This window comes from Nylanderia fulva, unplaced genomic scaffold (assembly GCF_048542155.1).
Source record: "Nylanderia fulva isolate GAGA-0341 unplaced genomic scaffold, ASM4854215v1 Scaffold396, whole genome shotgun sequence".
Lineage (NCBI taxonomy): Eukaryota > Metazoa > Arthropoda > Insecta > Hymenoptera > Formicidae > Nylanderia > Nylanderia fulva.
The window spans coordinates 20,667-39,981 of NW_028190473.1; the positions used below are offsets into that span (position 1 = coordinate 20,667).

Below are 19,315 nucleotides of genomic sequence, written 5' to 3' on the forward strand. Positions count from 1 at the left end.
ATTATTTGACAAGTTAAATCTCTCCGAATCATAATTTGCGCTTACATCTTAAAGACGAAATGCTGTAACTCTCTGATATTCCAATCTGTATTTTTGAAAAGGACCACATCCCGTATGGTCGAAACGTTAAAATAAATATATATACAACTTTAATTTGAGGCCAGTGTAGTCAGACCAAATCTATAACCTCTGTTTTATAATTGTCTAATGATAAATTATAACAGTAGCATATATAATTGAGAGTAAATTAGTATATTATATATATATATATATATATATATATATATACACTATTTTTATATATATTTATATATAAATAATATATCCACATATGTGCATAAGCATATATAAAATTTACAAAAATGGGTGCTTATTAGTCTTGCTACGTTACTGCTTTCTGCTACGGAAGGCCAGAAAGCATTTTTAGGTGGCATCTCGCGTATACCGGCACGGTAGAGGAACAAGAGAACACGTGATTATCGGTCCTTGTCTCTCTTACGTGCGTCCGCGTGAGCGATGCAGTGGTGTATGTACGTGTACAGACATACACCACTACATAAAACCCGAGAATTGGTTTCTCGGCGTTGGCAACACTGAAACCGGAGTTATTATGATATTCTAAAAAAATTGTCTACGTCATCTTTAAAATTGGGTATATATACAGCGCGCCGACATTGTAAGATACAGACATCGATTTGTTTTTTAAAAAAGTACACATTGTGATTATGTTAAGTAAAAAGAAATAATTTTTTAAAAAAAGTGTTATGTTCGTTGACAAAAAAGTAAGTTAATACTATTTATTAAAAATCTAAAGGTAATATTTGAGCGGATATATTAATTTGTTCACAGTGTCGTTATATACATAATATAACAGCATCTGACGCTCTAACTCATGCCAACAAATATGAATTTGTACTGCGTTCGTCATATAATCTTATAATTGTTGTATTTATTTATGATGTCGAAATGACTAAATTAATTTTTTAACATATTATTAGGATATTGAGAAAGACTGTCGTACAGTCGAAACGTTTATCGTAACTTTTGTATAGTATGACGTAAATTAATAAATAAAATTTTTCAATTAATAGCATATAAGCTCGTTAAGTTGGCCTTTTATTATATCACATATTTTAATTGTATTAGCCGAAGTTTAATTTATAAAATATATATATATATTTTTTATATTTAATAAATTTTATATATATATATATGCATATGTAAAATATTCTCTCTCTCTCTCTCTCTCTCTCTCTCTCTCTCTCTCTCTCTCACACACACACACACACACAACGGGGGCCAAATCTCTCAAATTGGTCTCATGATCAATTAGCCTGGATTCGCACCAGGGGCTAAGTCTGTTGGTAATGTGAAACGAATTTAGCCTGGACTTGCACCAGGGGCAAAGTCTTTTGGTCGAGTCTACGAAATTTAGCACGGACTCGAACCAGGGGCAAAGTCTTTTGGTTCAAGTCTACGAAATTTAGCACGGACTCGAACCAGGGGCAAAGTGTGTCGGTAAGGGGCAAAGTCTATCGCACGAAGATGGCGGTCTCTTCTTTAGGCAGGCCTTTGGCGATCTGTCTATTAATCTGTGCCTGGGTGTACTGCCGACCCTTAATCGAGATTTTTCTCATTAGTCACGTAAATTCTTGCCCTCCACTTATCTCCCTCTTTTCGTCGTGACAGACATATGTTTGTGACATTCTTCCACGTTGATCTGATCTAAAAGTCTGTTTTTACACAATTGATTGTACAGGTTATATTTAAAACCGATTAAAAAAATGATAGAGCCAATATTAACGGAAGAGGAATTAACGCAAAAACACAAAAAGGAACGAAAGGAGTTGCAAGGTATCCAAAATCAAATTTCTTCTCAGTGGATCACTTGCGAGATTCAATTTTTTTTTTTTCTAACAAATTTGTGATGTTAGTAATTTCAAATTTGTGATGTTAGTAGTTTCAATTTAACTGAGATATTAAAAATTTTTTTTTTTTATAGAATATCAGATCAGATCAGATAATTTGACGTTTATTTTCTGATTATAGCGCAGATACAAACTTTGAAAAAGTCTATTTGCAAAGGTGACAAGAAGAAGAAGAAAGAGATTGCGGAAGAGATAAGTCACTTAGAAGAAAGCTTAGAGAAACGGCAAACGGAAGAATTAAATGCATGGAAATTAGCACATGTAACTCTGAACGATGAAGAGACTGAGTCTACACAAGTGAGCGAAGAAGTTGATAAGGGCAACAATAGCTTGGAACAGTCGACGCACAGAATTTCCAAGGCACAGAAGAGAAGAGAAAAAAAGGCAAATGCAGAGAAAGAACGTAATCAAAGAATCATCGAGCAGGAGGCGCTCAACATCTTTGGCAAGAGAAATGTCGAAATGGAAGCCATAAAGGAAATTCTTTCCAAGCGAGACTTGATGATCTACGAAATCCCTAGTGATGGTCACTGGTAAAACATCTCATATTATTTCTCCTTAACTATGTATAGTCTTATATAGTCTTGTCTATTTTGCTGAGAAAAATAAAGGGACTAACAATACTATACAATAATTTAAATGTATCATTTGAGATTTGTTCATTTGTTAAAACGTATAAAAACCAGAATTTTTGTTTGTAGTTTATATAATGCAGTGGCACATCAACTCAAGATAAATGGGGAAACACCTCTGAGTTTAGATGATCTTAGAACAAAGACTGCTGATTATTTGAGAGAAAACATGAACGATTTTCTACCATTTCTTTCAAACCCAGATTCTGAAAATTTATTGACACCCGAAGAATATGAAAAATATTGCAACGATGTAGCTGAAACAAGCGCTTGGGGTGGCGCCGTTGAGGTAAATGTAGACATATGTCATACACTTGTAAAGTATAAAATAAATATAGATTAGTTGGTCTTTATGAGTTTAAATTATTTTTTCTGCAAATTGATATAATGATTAACTTGTGTAATTTTTTTCTCAAACTTTTATTTATAGCTGCAAGTATTGTCACGTATTTTGAAGTGCCCAATCGAAGTCATACAAGCTACAGGAGCTCCCTACATTGTCGGAGATGATTATAGCAATGGTAAAAAGGTAATGTTGACTTATCATCGTCACATGTACGAGTTGGGCGCCCATTATAATTCCGTTACCAAATGCGTTCAGGACGAAGAGAGCTGATGAAAATTTGCTCTAGGTCTCTATATTTGTGTCTTACAACTGTCTTCAAATTTTATTATCAAACGATTGAATTAATCGTGTATCTCGATTCACGAGTGTGTGCTTTTACCAGTCAATAAATTAATTTGTCCTATAGGGAAAATAACTATAAATTTTTAGACGGTATAAAATATTTTTATCAATATATAAAATACTAAAAATGCTGCCAGCAGAGAATATTCAATCTTCCAACGAGAATCACATTTTTAAACTTTACAATTATTGCGCGAGTGATTATTAATCACATTAAAGTTTATAAGAGAGAAATTCTTCTAATGTGTATAGTGACTATTAAAGGATTAAACGTAGAAAATATATTACAAATCTTATTATAAAAGCAAAAGTTATATTCCAGATTAAATTTGCACTGAAAAATATTAGTATTCAGAATAACTAGATTTAGTCTTTATAGTCACACATACACACATTGTAGGAATTTTTTTTCTACAGTCATTAGTTAAATGCAAGATACATATCAATGAATCATGAGTAAAAAGTATTTCCTTGATCATTTAACTCAGTTTAAATTTTTGATCTGCACATTTAAGCTAAATATGACTGCCAAATTCTATAAGAAATATCACACAGTAGATTCCTTATATAATATAGTTCTTATAAAATCATATATATTTGCATCATGTATTAATCTTGTATGTGACTCTTCTATTAGATAAATGAGCTTTAACAGTTACATTTGGTATTAAATGTGCTATGAAAATTAGATAATAAACTTTTTAAAATTCTTTAGATTCGACTGAATTATAACTAAAATATTTCAGTACAGTTTTGATGTACAAAACTGATTTAAAGTTCCTGTGTTCTTAGCAATTAAATTTATATAGAATAATTATATATTTTTCATATGTGTGGATGTCAGACAATATAAAAACATGCTGCCAGCAAATATTATGCAAATATTTATTAAGATTCAATGTTCTTCAGTTTCTAAAAGGATAATAAAGTATGTGTCGCTCTTTTTTATCGCGCATACTATTCGTGTTCATTGCAGTAGCTGTCGCGAAATATCGAGCGGCTATCAAATCTACGTCTATAAAGAAGGAAATTTTACGTTCAGTCGACTTGAAATAGTATAAAACAAAATAAACCAGAGTAAAGTAATATTGCAAACAGGTTGGATAAAAATGCTTTAATTTACTTCGATTCGTAAAAATCAACCTTGATCACTAATTTTTGGAAATAAAGACTTGTAACACTACAGTTACTGTACATCTTGAACAATTAGTTACTACTTAGAACATTGAGATACAGTCCAATATAAAAAAAATGGATTGTTTATTATTTGCCAAATATCTTTCTCTTTGGTTCTCTTATAAACAGTTTTCTAATTACTTTTTATGCGCGAGTGATTATTTTCTCAGATAAGTATAATTATATACTAGATTCTATTTATAATATAAAATTTTTTTAAAATTATTTTAAGTCTAAAAATATATTAATGACATTTTTTTAAAGAGGGAGAGAGAGAGAGAATATTATAATTTATGTTTATCTTACAAATCACTGATTGAGACAACAATAGTAGGTATTATAAATAAGTTTGAAACTTGAAAATTGTTTTTGATGTATAATAATAAAAGTGATAAAAAAAGAAAAACGCGGGATACAATGAATAATTTATAATTATGACATTAGGAGACAGGGAACATTCTAATTTACACACACACATATACACACATATATACATACATGTACAAATGATACTGTTTTCTTACGTGTTCTTGCGATTTTGTAAATATATATTCGTTTGTAATAAATGTCCTGTAGTTGGGTAAATAAATATAATACATATAAGAAAAAAATGTTTATGTATTTTTAATAGTTTATAATTTAAAAAATATCTACACATGTGTATATAAGCCGCAATTAATTATTCAAAAAAAAAAACATTTATATTTTCTGTAATAAATATTAAAGTTTTCCAAATAGCTTTCTTTATTCAAATTACTTTCTAAATTATTATTTGAATTCTCATTTAATAATCCGTGTACTTTATTTTTCCCCATTGTCACTTGGTATTTTATCATCTTCGACCTCCTTATTTTTATTTGGATTAATGTCTGGCTTCATATGAGGAAAAAGCAATACTTCCTGTAAAGAAAAAAATAGCTTTATACTTTCTAACGAGAGACAATCTAATAGAACTTAATGGTTTGTTTTTAAACAATTTCAATTATAAAGATAGATTAATTAAAAAATTTGTTGTGCTCGTTTTGGGAAATGTATTTAACCAATCGCACTCACTTTAATATTGTTTGTGTCAGTGAGGAACATTGTTAATCGATCGAGACCCATTCCCCAACCTGCCGTTGGCGGTAAACCGTATTCCAAAGCGGTACAGAAATTCTCGTCGACTATTTGCGCCTCTTCATCACCAGCTGCTTTATCCATCGCTTGTTGCGCGAATCTATACATACATATAGTGTTAAAAATTTGTAAAAATGTAATCTTAATCTTTCAAAACATTTTCACGAGATAAATTTTAATAAAAATTAATTTATTACCTTTCTCTTTGAACGAATGGATCATTCAGTTCAGTGTACGCGTTGCAAATCTCTTTCTGCACAACAAAAAGCTCAAATCGTTCTGTGAGACCTTTTTTGGACCGATGCCATTTCGCCAAAGGAGACATCACTTGTGGATGATCAATGATGTATGTAGGATTAATGATCCCATCTTCAATACATACTCCAACGAGCTATTGTAAAAAAAAAAAAATAATTTTGAAAAACTAGGATCCATATATATATATATTATCATATATCGAACTGCTATATTTATTTAACTATATTTATTAGTATACATGTTTCTATAATTTGTTCTTATGTTACAAAATGCCATCTATTAAAGTGTCAAATTAAAAAGTTTTTAAGGCGTTACATTAATTTTCCACATCTGTATCCTTACCTTATCTAATAATCTCGCTGATGTTCTAGGAGGAGGACACTCAATATCACGGCTATCACAGAGATCGCTGAGAATTTTGTTTGCTTCCGGGGTGTTAAGCTGATCGGCTGCTGGCAGTTTGATATCAAGAATCCTCTCTAATTCCTGCATCATCGAGATGCGCTTGAAAGGAGGCGTAAAGTCGATTTCAACTGCCGCTCCGTCCGGTCCATCAGGATGGTACTGTATCCGATAAGTTCCATGTATAGCTTTCACCATGCCAGACACCATGTCCTCCGTCATTTGCATTAGATCGTTATAGTCCGCGTACGCCATATAAAACTCGCAAGTAGTAAATTCTGGATTGTGGGTCAAGTCGATGCCCTCATTCCTAAATTGCCTGCCGATCTCGTACACTCTGTCGAACCCACCGACGATTAACATCTATAATATTAAACATTCACGGCTTTTATCGTTGTCTCATCTTGTGCTTCATTCTTTCTTTCGTCTTTCGAATTTATTATGTTGTCAAGTCTAACGTAGAGAAGAAACGATTTATTTACCTTGAGATACAGTTCCGGAGCAATTCTCATGTACAGATCCATGTTGAGTTCGTTATGATGCGTAATGAAGGGTTTGGCAGTTGCACCTCCGGCAATCATGTTCATCATAGGAGTCTCAACTTCCAAAAAGCCCATCTCGTCCAGAAATTTACGCATGTAATGGATTATCCGCGCGCGTATGTGAAAGATTCGTCGAACTTGGTCGTTTAATATAAGGTCCAGGTATCGTTGTCGGAATCTCGTTTCCTGATTGTGTGTACAAAGGCTCTCAACACATACAATTTACACATACAATATATTTGCATATTATATATTTATATAATTTCTATGGCGGATTATGTATTTTTTGACCAAGTTACTTCTTACCCTGTCCTTGAGACCAAAGTGAAGATGCGGCATCATGTGCAAACATGGACTCAAAAGAGTAATGGAAGACGGTATAATTGAAAATTCGCCCGTTTTGCTCTTGCCGGGACTGCCAACGACGCCTATGACATCGCCTCTCTTGATCTTTGCAGTATCCCTCACAAACTCGTCCTCACTTTTATAAAGTCTCGCATTGGCCAACACTTGCACTTTGACGCCCTCCCCTCGAAGATCATAGAAAATCAGTTTGGCGCCAGCCTCCCGAATCGAATGGACACGTCCGGCTATATTATATACCTCGTTCTTCAACGATTCACCATTCTTAAGCTGCTCGCTAAACTTCTCGATGAATTCCGTAAGAGAGATCGATACGTGAAATTTGTGTGGATAAGGCTCATCGTTTGCATCTTTAAGTAAACTGATGATATTCGACCGGAGCTTGAAATATTCCTAGAAACAATAAAAATATAGTTACAATGGAGAAATGAATAGACAAATGAGTTAATGGGATAGAAACTAAAACAAAATACAATAAGAATATTGCTCAATTTTATAATCACAGGCTGACAGACAATTCAATTGAGAATGTAAACTATGGAAGCACGATAAGAGACAAAAATTGAATTGCTGAATTATATAAAGATGTGCTTGCTGATCAAATGAAGAGGTTTCTATTCTACGATATAAATACTCTATCTCGCAAGGCTGTTTAATGCTTACATTTGCACTAATTTCTTCCTCCTTGATATCCTTCTTCTCCGCTTTCTCATTATTCTTTATTTGATCCTTTTGAGCAGCTGCCGCAGCCGCTCTGGCCTCTTCCTTTTCAGCTTTCTCTTTGGCTTTCTGCTCAGCTTTGAGACGTCTTTTGAGCTCGCTGCAATCAGAGACTAGCTTCAGCAACTCTCTCTCTTCTTCTCTAGCAATTCGCTGCCTGTCGATCGTACTAATTTTACGCACTTGGTGTAAAACCGACGAAGCAGAGACGGCTGACGCAACTTTGTCTCGCGATTCGCAAGCCATGTTACGGGCTGCGTGTTAAGAACGAGAGCGCGAATTCTGCTCAGGGTAGCGAACATGATCTCGTCATACCCCACGAGATTAGACCTCGTTCACGTGACGTCAAAGAGAAAGAGAGAGAGAGTCCGAGATTTGTTTTCTAAGAGATATCGTTATCTGCGAAGAAACACGGACGGAGAATAGGGAGGTCCACGTCGCGAGCAACGTGGGAAGCCGCGTGGCGAGCTGCCTGAAGCCGACATCCAGGTTAGGTCTCTGGCGCGCGCCTTGAAGCGAACTCGCGCGGTTCACCGATCATCCGGTCGCCGAGGACTGAGATTTCGGTCCGACAACACTCTACGCACTTTGCTTCACACATACTCACTTTTTCGACAATTTTTCCTCTACGTCCGCCATACTGATGAACCCGCGGTCCGCCGTGGAAGTGGAAGAGACTCCGGTCCGGTGGATGAGCCGCACGTTGGTCAGACTGCGTGCGAGTGCGAAAGCGAACGATCCGGGAGTGCGACTGCACGTGAATGACGTGAAACGTCCGGCCGGTCGAGCTCAGACCTTTGCAGACCTCGGACTTCCGATTCACGTCGAGGTACGCTACGTCGATCTCGCGGGCGATTATAAAATTTTCTCTCTCTCTCTCTCTCCGTTCTTAATAAGTATACTTTACTTATGCTTACGCGAACGATCCCAAGAACAGAAAAGTCAAAATGACATCATATTGCCTAAATTTGACGTCATATTGACCAAAAAATGAAATTTAGTCAATGTGACGTCAAATTAACGTCATTTTGACTTTTCTGTTCTCCTTTATTGCACAAATGTCATTTTGGTTTTCAGTATTTAAATATATATGTTGGCTTTATTTATTTAGAAAAAAATAAGGGTAAATACATAATTTAAATCTCGCCAAGATAATGCAAATTCTTTTTAGATTTAAATTCAAAGGAATTTTTTAAAAATCTGAAAAATATATTTTGAATTTTAGAATTATTAAAACATTTTTTTCTCTTATTTAAGTTATGATTTAATTTTTCTTTGTTTATATATTTTTTATATTTTTATTTATTTATAATTTCTCATTTCCCGCGCATTCTTTAAATTTTCCAAAAGTCTCATCGTAATTTTAGGATTCGGATAAGTTGGAAACGTTTGAGAAGAATATTCTTAAAGAAATTGCTTTTCTTCTAAAAATCTAAAATTATATTAGTTTTTCATATACAAATCTTTTACAAATTATATATATATTAAGAACAATCTTAATATTTTATACAAACATATTGGCTTGTGAAGAATCTTCGGAGTAAACGCGGTAAAAAATGTATTTTAAAATTTTTTAAATTCTGCACAAGCTATGTATAATTACATACATATATATACATATATATATATAATTATACATAGCTTATGCAAACTTATATATTTTTATATAATTTTATATATTGTTATATATAATTACATAAAATTACATAAAAATTTTTTTAGCAGGGCTAATCATACCTCTAAATGAGATGCGTTTAAATGTACGATGAAAATATGATTAACTTTATAGTAATATTATTTGTATATTTAGTACATTTATCTGCGCCACTAAATGGGGCTCTTTATATAAATATACCGATAAATGTGACCTCAATTATTTTTAATTGTATCGTATACTTCCTTTTTCATATCTATACATAAAAATATATTTTATAAACCCACTTTTGTCATAAAATTCACTTGGAACGAACGTCGTCTTGTCTTTGCGTGCAGTAACATTTCGATGATTTCGACACATTAGCATGACGAATAAAGTATATGTTATGGAAAAATTCATTAACATAGATAAAAGACGTAAGATGAGGCAATAGATGATATGTAAGATAAGGCAGTTTACGTAATATAGAGTATAACAGATGAGTCTTCTCGCTTGTCACCCAAGTCTCATCTGCTTCATCTCGCGTGTCATCATTGTTGCACTTGAAATATTATATATTCCTCCAGATCCCGACTTGAGAATTTACATCGCAAGATGTCGGCCGATACATACAACAAGGTCACTCATTGCATATTCGACATGGACGGTTTGTTGCTCGGTAAATAAAATTTAAGTTAATTTATCGTTAATTTAAGAGTTATTTAAGAGTTAACTTATCGCATTTTTTTCTTTTTTTACAGATACAGAACATCTATACACCAAGGCTTTCAATCGTATCATCAATCGTTACGGTAAAGAATTCACGTGGGACCACAAAGCAAAAACGATGGGTTTCAAAACCAAGGACGTTGCTAGTTTTGCAGTTGAAGAGTTGGAGCTCCCAATAACGGCCGAGGAGTTTTGGCAAGAGATTGTCGGGATCTTCAAGGAATTGTTTCCGCACACTAGTACCATGCCAGGTACTCTATACCGAAACGAATTCCACGATTTTATAATGCAACGTATATTTCGAGTGACAATATATATCGGATCTTGTCCGAAATAATAGGCGCTGTACGGCTCTTGAAGCATCTAAAGGAAAACAACGTTCCGATTGCTTTGGCCACAAGCTCCGACCGACACAATTATGATTTGAAAACCCAGCGTTGGCATGATCTCTTCGAGATCTTTGATCACAAAGTGATCGGCGGCTCGGATTCTGAGGTTGTACACGGAAAGCCGGCACCCGATATATTTTTCACGGCCGCCAAGCGTTTCGACGACAATCCGGATCCTTCGAAGGTAATGTACTCTTCGAATAGCTTTCAAATACTTTATATTTAATAACTGATAGACGTGATTGAAACTGTTAATTGTTTGCAAACTCTTTTAGTGTCTGGTCTTCGAGGATGCGCGCCAAACGGGGTGAAAGCTGCACTAAACGCTGGAATGCAGGTCGTTATGGTGCCGGATCCGATGCTTCCCAAACATTACACGAACGAAGCGACTTTGGTTCTGAACAGTCTCGAGGACTTTCAGCCGGAGAAGTTTGGATTGCCACCATACGAGACGTAATATATTTTCTTTTTCCAGGAAAAGACTATCGAGGCGCACGCATAATAGATACATATATATGTATATACAGAGTCGGTATTATCTTGAAATGCATAAAATTAAAAATAATTTAATGATTTAACGCGTGCAGTCTTTCCTTCGATTTGTCTGTTATTTCTTAATCGATGCGTATTTTTCTCTTTAAATCTCCTTGTCTGTGTCGTCGGATAAATCACCCAATTCGTCGAAATCCTCTTGCGTTCCGCCAGCACCGCCAAACATTGCTGCGTTAGAACTGGCGCCGCTGAATATACCCGTAATATTTACGCACGAGAACTTGTTGCGTTTCAATTGTTTGTCGATCGCCTCTTTCAGGGTGTTGTACGCGGCGATCATGTCTCGTGAACACTGGGACAACAAATCTGAAAGCAGATTTTTTAAGAGATTATTAATTCACGTTTCTCTAATCGTTTCATATGGATTTTGGTAAAACATGTAACAAAAAGGGATCGTTACGTTTGTAAACCGGTTGGCTAATATCAAACATCTTGTGATAATAGTATAATTGATTGTAGAGATCCGTCCCGGAATACTGAAAAAGTATAAGCGTATTATTATCACCTTGTAGTGAAAATTTCGTGTAATTTGTTCGATTAAACTTACAACTTTGCTCATGGAAACGTCTTTGCATACTGGACAATCCGGAAATTTTTTCGCGAAATCTAACGGCAATCTTCTTGTTCGGTTGGAACAAAGCGGATTCTCGCATTCCAACCAACCACTGTAATATTTGCTGATCGCTTTCCTTATAGCAAGTTGAATCACATTCTGTATCACGTTTGCATATTTCCATGGTGGTAATTTACAATCCTGATTAGGGCACATATTGAGCGACAATTGCCGACCAGAATGCTATGCAAAGAATAACAAATATGTAAATATATTCTCAATATAATGTAAAAACTATTATAAATATATTACTACTAGTTTTTTTTACAGAGATAAAATATTCGAAATAATCTTGAAACTCTAAAAAAAAAAAAAAAAAAAAACACTTACAAACTCTGTTACGGTATCTGTAATCACTATGTCCGTATTGCATCGTTCATTTTTACACTTGAATGTTAAAGGAAGACAATTGTTGAATCTATCATCATTGATAGCCAATGGTAGGTTCAGAGTTGCTTCGCAAGCTAACGCTTTTGGTTTGTAAACGAATTGTAAACCTGGAAAGCGAATTGACACATAGAATATATATCATTTCTTTTAAGATTTAAAGCTCAAACTCTACATTACCTAAATTATTAGCCAAGAAGACATCGTCGATGCCTTCGATCGGTTCGCAGATTCGTAATATCACAGGGAATATTTGACTCAGCAAATAATAATTGACGTCTATCTTTAATTTCTCATTATTCTTCATTTCATCAATGTGATAGGCTCGTTCTGTCGCGCTAGCGGCTGTTCCATCCTAATGCGGAACAATAATAAATAATTTTTATTTTTTCAAATATATTTATCCATTAGTATTTTTGAGTGTGTATAACTCAAATTGAAAAAATCGTGAGAAATTGCAAATATGATAATAAAAAACCTCGCATATAACATATGGTAGCGTATCGCCGGCTTTCCACATCCGACCACCTGCTTTATTTAATCTCAGCGCTACTATCACGTGAGACAATTGCTTTTTATCTGGATATGCGTCTGGATTTTTTGACAATTGTTTAGTGATGACAAATGTTGACAACGGCGTCGTTCCCTCTTTCACGCCTTTCGCTACGTTCTGCAAAATCTGAACGACCTGCTCCAAACGCGTTTCGCTCGATTGATCGCAAAGAAGTATATCTAAAACTTTCCTAAAAGAAGAAAAGAAATGTCACATTTTTAACGTAATATAAGAATAAAATCAAATAAAAATATTACATCTGCTTACTTTCCAGTATCGCAGGCTAATGGACACCAATCTCTTCTCACAATATCTAGACCCTTGTGTTCTTGCGCTAATTGTATCTGACCATTTGGCAATTTCGTCATTGCAACGGCGGCATATTTCTTCTTTTGCAAGAGCAGCAGGTATCGGAACACACCATCTATGTCTAATTCGACTTTTTTGTATCGATTGTTGACTTCCCGCATAATCTAGAGAATATAATACATATATAACATTTCATTCTGCAATATTGTAAACTGATGATAAATTAACGTATACAAACTTGTCCATACCTTTCTGCCAATCGAGAAAACGTCGTCGTATTCCAAAATGTTGGTGTTTATCATCAAGGAATCAGTGTCACCATAAATCACCTCGTACTGTAGTTTCTCAACCAAATGTTTTGTATCCTCCAGAATCTGTCGACCCTTAGCTAAGAGAAACAATAGATATAATTCATGCTATGAGATATTCTAAGTATTTATTCCGCATCTTACCGGTTATCAGAGCAGCGAGACCCTTGGCGTAGAATCGACAATGTGTCGCTCCCAGACATCCATACATGGAATTGGCTGTAAGTTTCAATGCCATCTGCCTAATATGGTAATCCATTTTTTGTTCCGGCGATAGATTCGGCGTTTTCATCAGTTGTTTGATCTGCTGCCTGCTTTTGACCAATTTGTAAATCTCGGTCGGAATCACCCCGGCCTCCAGATCCGATTCAGGAATATTCAATTGCTGCGAATTATACAAATTATGTGTATTGATCCAAGACGCTTTAACATTTATTTGATGTTCGCAATGAAGACTTACCTCGACGTCGGCGTACGCTGCACCAGGCACAGTGGTGAAACACAAATTATACTCTTGTATGATACTCGGATACAAAGAGTTGAAGTCCATCAGCAATACCAACTTGTCGTAGAAGCCTTTCTTTGGATCGAGTACCAGACCTCCAGCGTATGCCGCAGCCTTTCTACGTGGACCATCTAATGCGTAATCTAGCATTAGTTATACATAATCACGTATAACAATATATAAAAATATATCGCCATCTCACCGTCGTTTCGTCCTTTCTTCTCAATTTTCTTGTCCGGAGTTATGTAATCCTTCAAATGAAAAGCGTGTAACAACAAATACTCATTTCTTTCTGCTCTTCCGCCTAACAGTGTCCTCGATAAGATGTTACCTACACACACACGTTCGAGGATTAATCGTAATTTTTTATATTATTAAAAGAAAACATTAAAACGTATAGTACCAGCTAGACAGGTGATTTGAAGTGCAAGCGGTATAATGTTGAGATCCATTACTATGGTTGTAATATATCTCGCTTCTTTTAACGTCGCGTGCATTAGATTCAGAACTTTGTCCGCTGTATTGTAGAACAACGGAGTCTCCGCCGGCGTGATCTCTTTACATTCATGTTCCTTTGTCTTTAATACCTATCACATATATTTGTCAGACTTACGTGATATCGATTTACAATTAGAGCAATAATATATGATAATGTACTAGAGCAATAATATATGATAATGCACTTACTGCACTGCAAAGCGATTGCAGATCATAACTTCTAACTTTCAAGTTCAATTCTTTTGCCGAGATTTGTATATCACAAATTGGACGACCGACAAACGCTTGATTGAGAATTATCTTCCCCTATAAAAATAGTATTTGAATTAGTTTCCTCTAGCACATTCGTTATCTAATTTCAGCTTTAAAAATGTATATATATGTGTATATATATATATATATATATATATATATATATATATATATTTACTCTAAATAGGGGAGGAGTTGTTGATTTTAATCTTCCCATTCTGTTCCAATTTGACACTTTTAATGCAAACATTCTTTGCATCAAAACATCAAATTGAAAAGCACAGTCATAGCCTATTATTAAATCTGGATCTGCTTTCTGCATTAAAGTTAACAGCTCTTCGAGTAATTCACTTTCTGTTTCACATTTTATTACTTCAATATTTGCGATCTTCAAGAAAGCATCCCGGAATTGTCGCGGCCACGGGGTCTCTCGCGGATGTGTAACAACTGTACATAATTGTAAATCAAGGTTTTTATTAATATCTTGATAGACAAATTGAGAAATATTCAATTTTTAAAAATTAATGCTTCTTAATTACAAAATAATGTTAAATGTTTTCAATGTCGATAATAATTGTTAATAATAATTGAGACAATCAATAAATATGATGTAAAAATGAACATACAGCAAAATTGACGCTCATAAGGTGGTTTTGGCGGTTCCTTGTCAATATTATACTTGTGATGAATCAATACAACAACCATCACCACTTCGTTTTGCAGTTTTGTATTCAAGGACATCCTCACATTCAGGGTTGCTATGACCATTGGTGGCTTGGATTTCTCTTGAGAACACACCGATATATTGTCCATGTCTGAGGTAAGCACCTGTTGCATTGTACAAATACAAATTGTATTTGAAAAATTTTTCCTTTACTATACAACATGACAAATGCGCGTTTACTTACTATTTGCGAACACCAGGCAAACCGTCCCGCGGTGGGTGATATGTTCTTAATGTCTAACCAGCAGGGTCCTTTAATCTTTCGTTCTATAAGTAACAACTCTAATGCATTCACTGTTGTGCCAAAGACGCGTTCTATTGCCGGACCCGAGTAATCGGCATCGATTGCTGGATAACGCGCGTTATATCTAACTTCCAAATAGTCAGAAATTTTAGGTGTACCCTCCTTCTCGAAAGAATAATGCTTTTTCGTCTCCTTGCAATTGTATTCCATTATATGCGTCTTGTTGGCATATTCATCAAATTCCTTATACACGTCATCCATGGTAGTTAATTGTGATTCGTTATTTTTCATCTGTAATTCACGCGCATAAAAAAATATTAATGCTGCATTTAATAATTTGTAACAATTGAGAAATATTTACACATTTGAATAGTCCAAGAAAAAGTTGATAAAAAATTATATACATACATATTTTCTAGGCAAGAGATATATTCTTCTTGGTATATAATGTACCATAACACAACACGAACAATATACATCGTGATTCGGTACATAGGTCTTGCCAAAAAGATATACAGTTCCAGGATTTTTATATGGATTTTCGTATGCATCTAAATAATAGAACCTGAATACTTCTTCCTCATCTTTTGTTTTAATCAACTGTGGTGCCACTTCTGTTAGGTCAACAGCGTTACCGATTTTCAGACTTTTGACAGAAGTTTTACATGTAGAAGTCTGTATGTCTGCTCCATTCTTTTGAGATGTAACAGTTTTATTCGCCGGCAATGAGAAATCCATATCCATGCTTCCATCATCGAAATCTATAGTAGACAGCTGCAATTATATTTCACATGTTAAATCTTCTTACAGAAATGTAATAAGAGATGAGATAAAGATGGAAAAAGTGAAACTCACATCCTCCACACATTCATTAATATTCATTACAGCAGTATCTTCATCTTCGATTATCTGACTTGCACTTTGTGCAACATTATTAGGTTCTACAAATTTTTTTATACCTTGTTTTTCTGGCTTTGAACTATTTTCTACCTTCAAAGAATTATTGGCTGATTTATTAACACTCTTTTTTTGCGGCGCATCAAATATTACAGTATCATCTATATCCTCAATTATCTGACTTGCACTTTGTGTAATAGTGTTAGATTCCACTGGTTTCACCATGTTTTGTTCTTCTAGCTTTTTAGATACTATCTTATCATCTATTTTTTGGTTCATGGATAAAATCTGATAATTTTGTCTGTAATAAATTTATCATCAAAGGTTTAAATTTCCATAAAATAATTTACATACAATATAAATATAATCTTCTATCAACTTACATGCTGCCCGAATGAACTGTATGACAAAATTTATTTTTATTGCTGCTTGCTGGTTTAGGACTATTTGTTGTCTTCTTATTTGTAGAGATTTCGCTAAGCAACTCTCCCAAAATATCATCATCTTTAGCCACTACATTGATGTTTTTCTTAGAGGGCATATTTCTAATCATACTTTGAATATCCCCTTTTTTCCCATTTTCTTCCTTTCTTTTCTTTCTAGGTCCAGCCATATTATGATGTCTTTGTTTTCTTGCTTCTTGAATGCTTTCTTCATCTAGATCATCATCAAAGATCTCCCTCCCATCTTCAACATATCCACTTTCTCCTACAATTGAAAATATTAATTTAAAATGCTTCTATACATTAATTTCTATAAAGATTAAAATTTTTTTCTTCCAAAATGTTTTACAAACAAATTGTTCTTTAATCTAATCTGCTTTACTTATAATGAAACATTTTATATCTTTCTCTCTGAAATGAGAAACTTTTATACCATCGTCAACTATCCAATCATCCCGCTGACGTTTCAGGACAGTATTGCTATATTCTTTCTCATCGACTTCATCATATACATTTTCTAACTCTTCAATCTCATATTTGCGTTTTCCACCACTTCGAAGCTCTTTCAATCTTTCTAAAGCTGAGAGTCTGCCAGTTTTATCAATCTTTTGACGCTTAGTTCTGCCAGAGGTAGATGCTAAAATATTTTTTATAAAGAACAAAAATATGCAGTACTCATATTCAGTATTTAAAACAAATAATAACATGATGCAATTTTTCATACTACTTATTCTATACGATCAATTTTATGTCAACAATCAAATATCAATGTTTACTGAATGATCAGTCATGCAAATACTAAATGTAAACAAAAGATTTAAAGAAAATGCAGTAGTGTTTGCAAATATATAATACGTCCATTGTAGACATTTGATTATACAGAATTGTATTATTTCGCGATTGACAAATTACTTACGCTGCGAATCGTCCATTATTGCTGCAATTCTATGGAAAACACCTTTGTTAGCATAAACACGCAAATGCCACTTCTTGTCGCACTAGTTCGATTCGACATGTGATTTTTGGCGGGAGATAAGTACATGTGAATCTCGAATGCATCGATATCGATATATCTCGCAGTTCGATATAACTCGACGGACTTGAGATTTGTCCGCGTTATGGCGCCTGCAGATCAATTTTCTAGTTATATAGCTAAACTGTGCACATAAGGGTCGGCAGTACACCCAGGCAAACTCCGAATTGATATTGGAGACACAGATTAATAGACAGATCGCCAAAGGTCTGGATGAAGGAGAGACCAGCATTTCTCACTGATTTCAGCGCCATATCGTAGTAGTAGTCAATGCAGTAACTATTAATACGTTCCCAAGATAAGAGCGTCTCATGCTCATGAACTCGTCCGGCGGCATGTACGAGATTTATCTTTTCGTAGCGTTCGCGTATTTCGGAAAGGACAGAATTTTATGATGTTATAAATAAATAAATAAATAAAATATTAACCTGACCTATTATAATTATTTTTTAATAAATGTTTCATTATTATTATCATCTAAGTCTAAGTCGTTTAATTAATTTTTAGTTTTTTAATAATTAATTTAATTTATTCTAATCATTTTAATATGTGAAAAATACTAATACGTATACGTTTTATAATGAATTAATATATTTCGAGAGTCGAATTATATATTTTTAATAATATAAAAGTGTTCAAAAATTATATTTGACTTTTAATTTTAATTATTTTAGCAAAGAGTTCCGAAATCTCTTACACACATAATAGAGATTTTGTTCATCCATATAATTCGCAATTAAGTATATATGTTAATTATTAATTTTAATAAAATACAAAATTAAAATTAAAGGTCAAATATAATTTTTGAACATAAATATATTTAATTCGTTATAAAACGTATACCCGCGTGATAGTATTTTTCTCGTACAAAAATAACTAGAACAAATTAAATTACTCATAAAAAAATTAAAAAATAATTAAATAATTTATATTATATATGATAATAATAAAACATTTTATAAAAAAAACAGATTCAATAAATATAAGTATATATATAACATGTACTTATATTTATTGAATCTGTTTTTTAATAAAATGTTTTATAAGCTTAGAAAACTTGACTTTGACGTAACTAGCAAATTTTATTTAATTATTTCACGACGGTTTGACGTAATAAAATGTTTTATTATTATTATATAAAATATAAGTTTAAATTCTTTAATTAATTTTTAATCTTTTATGATTAATTTAATTTACTCTAATTATTTTTGTACGAGAAAAATACTATCATGGGTATACGTTTTATAATTAATTTAATATATTTGTGTTTAAAAATTATATTTGACCTTTAATTTTAATTTTTATTTTATTAAAATTAATAATTAACATATATACTTAATTGCGAATTATATGGATGAAAAAAATCCCCATTATGTGTGTAAGAGATTTCGGAACTCTGTGCTATAAAATAATTAAAA

At 33.5% G+C, this 19,315-nt stretch overlaps 4 protein-coding genes across 9 annotated transcripts; 2 read left to right on the forward strand and 2 right to left on the reverse strand.

Moving 5' to 3' along the window:
• The first annotated feature begins 487 nt into the window (after window positions 1–487).
• On the forward strand, window positions 488–4,899 carry LOC114929448 (deubiquitinase OTUD6B). 4 transcript variants are annotated; one of them, XM_085485814.1, is made up of 5 exons: window positions 488–782; window positions 850–1,854; window positions 2,050–2,461; window positions 2,630–2,849; window positions 2,991–4,899. In XM_085485814.1, the coding sequence occupies exons 2-5, from the start codon at window positions 1,785–1,787 to the stop codon at window positions 3,174–3,176; spliced, it is 888 nt and encodes a 295-aa protein (XP_085341940.1). In that variant the 5' UTR covers window positions 488–782; window positions 850–1,784; the 3' UTR covers window positions 3,177–4,899. The 4 variants fall into 4 exon arrangements, with proteins under 4 accessions (XP_085341940.1, XP_085341942.1, XP_029156829.1 ...); XM_085485816.1 differs by having other exon boundaries at window positions 1,334–1,854; XM_029300996.2 differs by having other exon boundaries at window positions 1,760–1,854.
• A 125-nt stretch (window positions 4,900–5,024) lies between these two features.
• Window positions 5,025–8,715, reverse strand: LOC114929446 (Lysyl-tRNA synthetase). Of its 2 annotated transcripts, none has more exons than XM_029300993.2 (8): window positions 8,433–8,715; window positions 7,769–7,925; window positions 7,049–7,498; window positions 6,683–6,928; window positions 6,141–6,563; window positions 5,738–5,931; window positions 5,478–5,640; window positions 5,025–5,324 (listed from the first exon to the last, which is right to left on the reverse strand). In XM_029300993.2, the coding sequence occupies exons 1-8, from the start codon at window positions 8,462–8,464 to the stop codon at window positions 5,226–5,228; spliced, it is 1,764 nt and encodes a 587-aa protein (XP_029156826.1). In that variant the 5' UTR covers window positions 8,465–8,715; the 3' UTR covers window positions 5,025–5,225. The 2 variants fall into 2 exon arrangements, with proteins under 2 accessions (XP_029156826.1, XP_029156825.1); XM_029300992.2 differs by lacking the exon at window positions 8,433–8,715 and adding an exon at window positions 8,009–8,401.
• An 882-nt stretch (window positions 8,716–9,597) lies between these two features.
• Window positions 9,598–18,284, reverse strand: LOC114929445 (DNA polymerase alpha catalytic subunit-like). Of its 2 annotated transcripts, none has more exons than XM_085485813.1 (21): window positions 17,781–18,284; window positions 17,298–17,501; window positions 16,805–17,129; window positions 16,380–16,722; window positions 15,933–16,298; window positions 15,465–15,815; window positions 15,183–15,384; window positions 14,930–15,003; window positions 14,494–14,610; window positions 14,210–14,393; window positions 14,009–14,137; window positions 13,762–13,937; window positions 13,446–13,686; window positions 13,242–13,381; window positions 12,952–13,157; window positions 12,610–12,874; window positions 12,312–12,486; window positions 12,075–12,241; window positions 11,679–11,927; window positions 11,532–11,607; window positions 9,598–11,437 (listed from the first exon to the last, which is right to left on the reverse strand). In XM_085485813.1, the coding sequence occupies exons 1-21, from the start codon at window positions 17,794–17,796 to the stop codon at window positions 11,217–11,219; spliced, it is 4,227 nt and encodes a 1,408-aa protein (XP_085341939.1). In that variant the 5' UTR covers window positions 17,797–18,284; the 3' UTR covers window positions 9,598–11,216. The 2 variants fall into 2 exon arrangements, with proteins under 2 accessions (XP_085341939.1, XP_029156824.2); XM_029300991.2 differs by having other exon boundaries at window positions 14,735–15,003.
• Window positions 9,941–11,157, forward strand: LOC114929447 (pseudouridine-5'-phosphatase-like). Its single transcript, XM_029300995.2, is given in 5 exon segments — window positions 9,941–10,140; window positions 10,223–10,441; window positions 10,531–10,763; window positions 10,855–10,872; window positions 10,875–11,157. Coding segments are annotated over 5 exon segments (696 nt in total). The 5' UTR covers window positions 9,941–10,076; the 3' UTR covers window positions 11,037–11,157.
• Window positions 18,285–19,315: the final 1,031 nt, after the last annotated feature.

Bases quoted from the DNA above. Each gene is read 5' to 3' on its own strand.
- LOC114929448 (XM_085485814.1), top strand. From the start codon at position 1,785: ATGATAGAGCCAATATTAACGGAAGAGGAATTAACGCAAAAACACAAA. The intron at 1,855-2,049 runs GTATCCAAAATC...TTCTGATTATAG, and splicing joins GGAACGAAAGGAGTTGCAAG to CGCAGATACAAACTTTGAAA. The intron at 2,850-2,990 runs GTAAATGTAGAC...TTTTATTTATAG, and splicing joins CTTGGGGTGGCGCCGTTGAG to CTGCAAGTATTGTCACGTAT.
- LOC114929446 (XM_029300992.2), bottom strand. From the start codon at position 8,127: ATGTTCGCTACCCTGAGCAGAATTCGCGCTCTCGTTCTTAACACGCAG. The intron at 7,926-8,008 runs GTGCGTAAAATT...CTCTGATTGCAG, and splicing joins CTTCGTCGGTTTTACACCAA to CGAGCTCAAAAGACGTCTCA. The intron at 5,932-6,140 runs GTAAGGATACAG...TTTTTACAATAG, and splicing joins CAGCGAGATTATTAGATAAG to CTCGTTGGAGTATGTATTGA.
- LOC114929445 (XM_029300991.2), bottom strand. The intron at 15,004-15,182 runs GTATGTTCATTT...AATTATGTACAG, and splicing joins TTATGAGCGTCAATTTTGCT to TTGTTACACATCCGCGAGAG. The intron at 12,487-12,609 runs GTTTTTTATTAT...GTTCCGCATTAG, and splicing joins TACCATATGTTATATGCGAG to GATGGAACAGCCGCTAGCGC.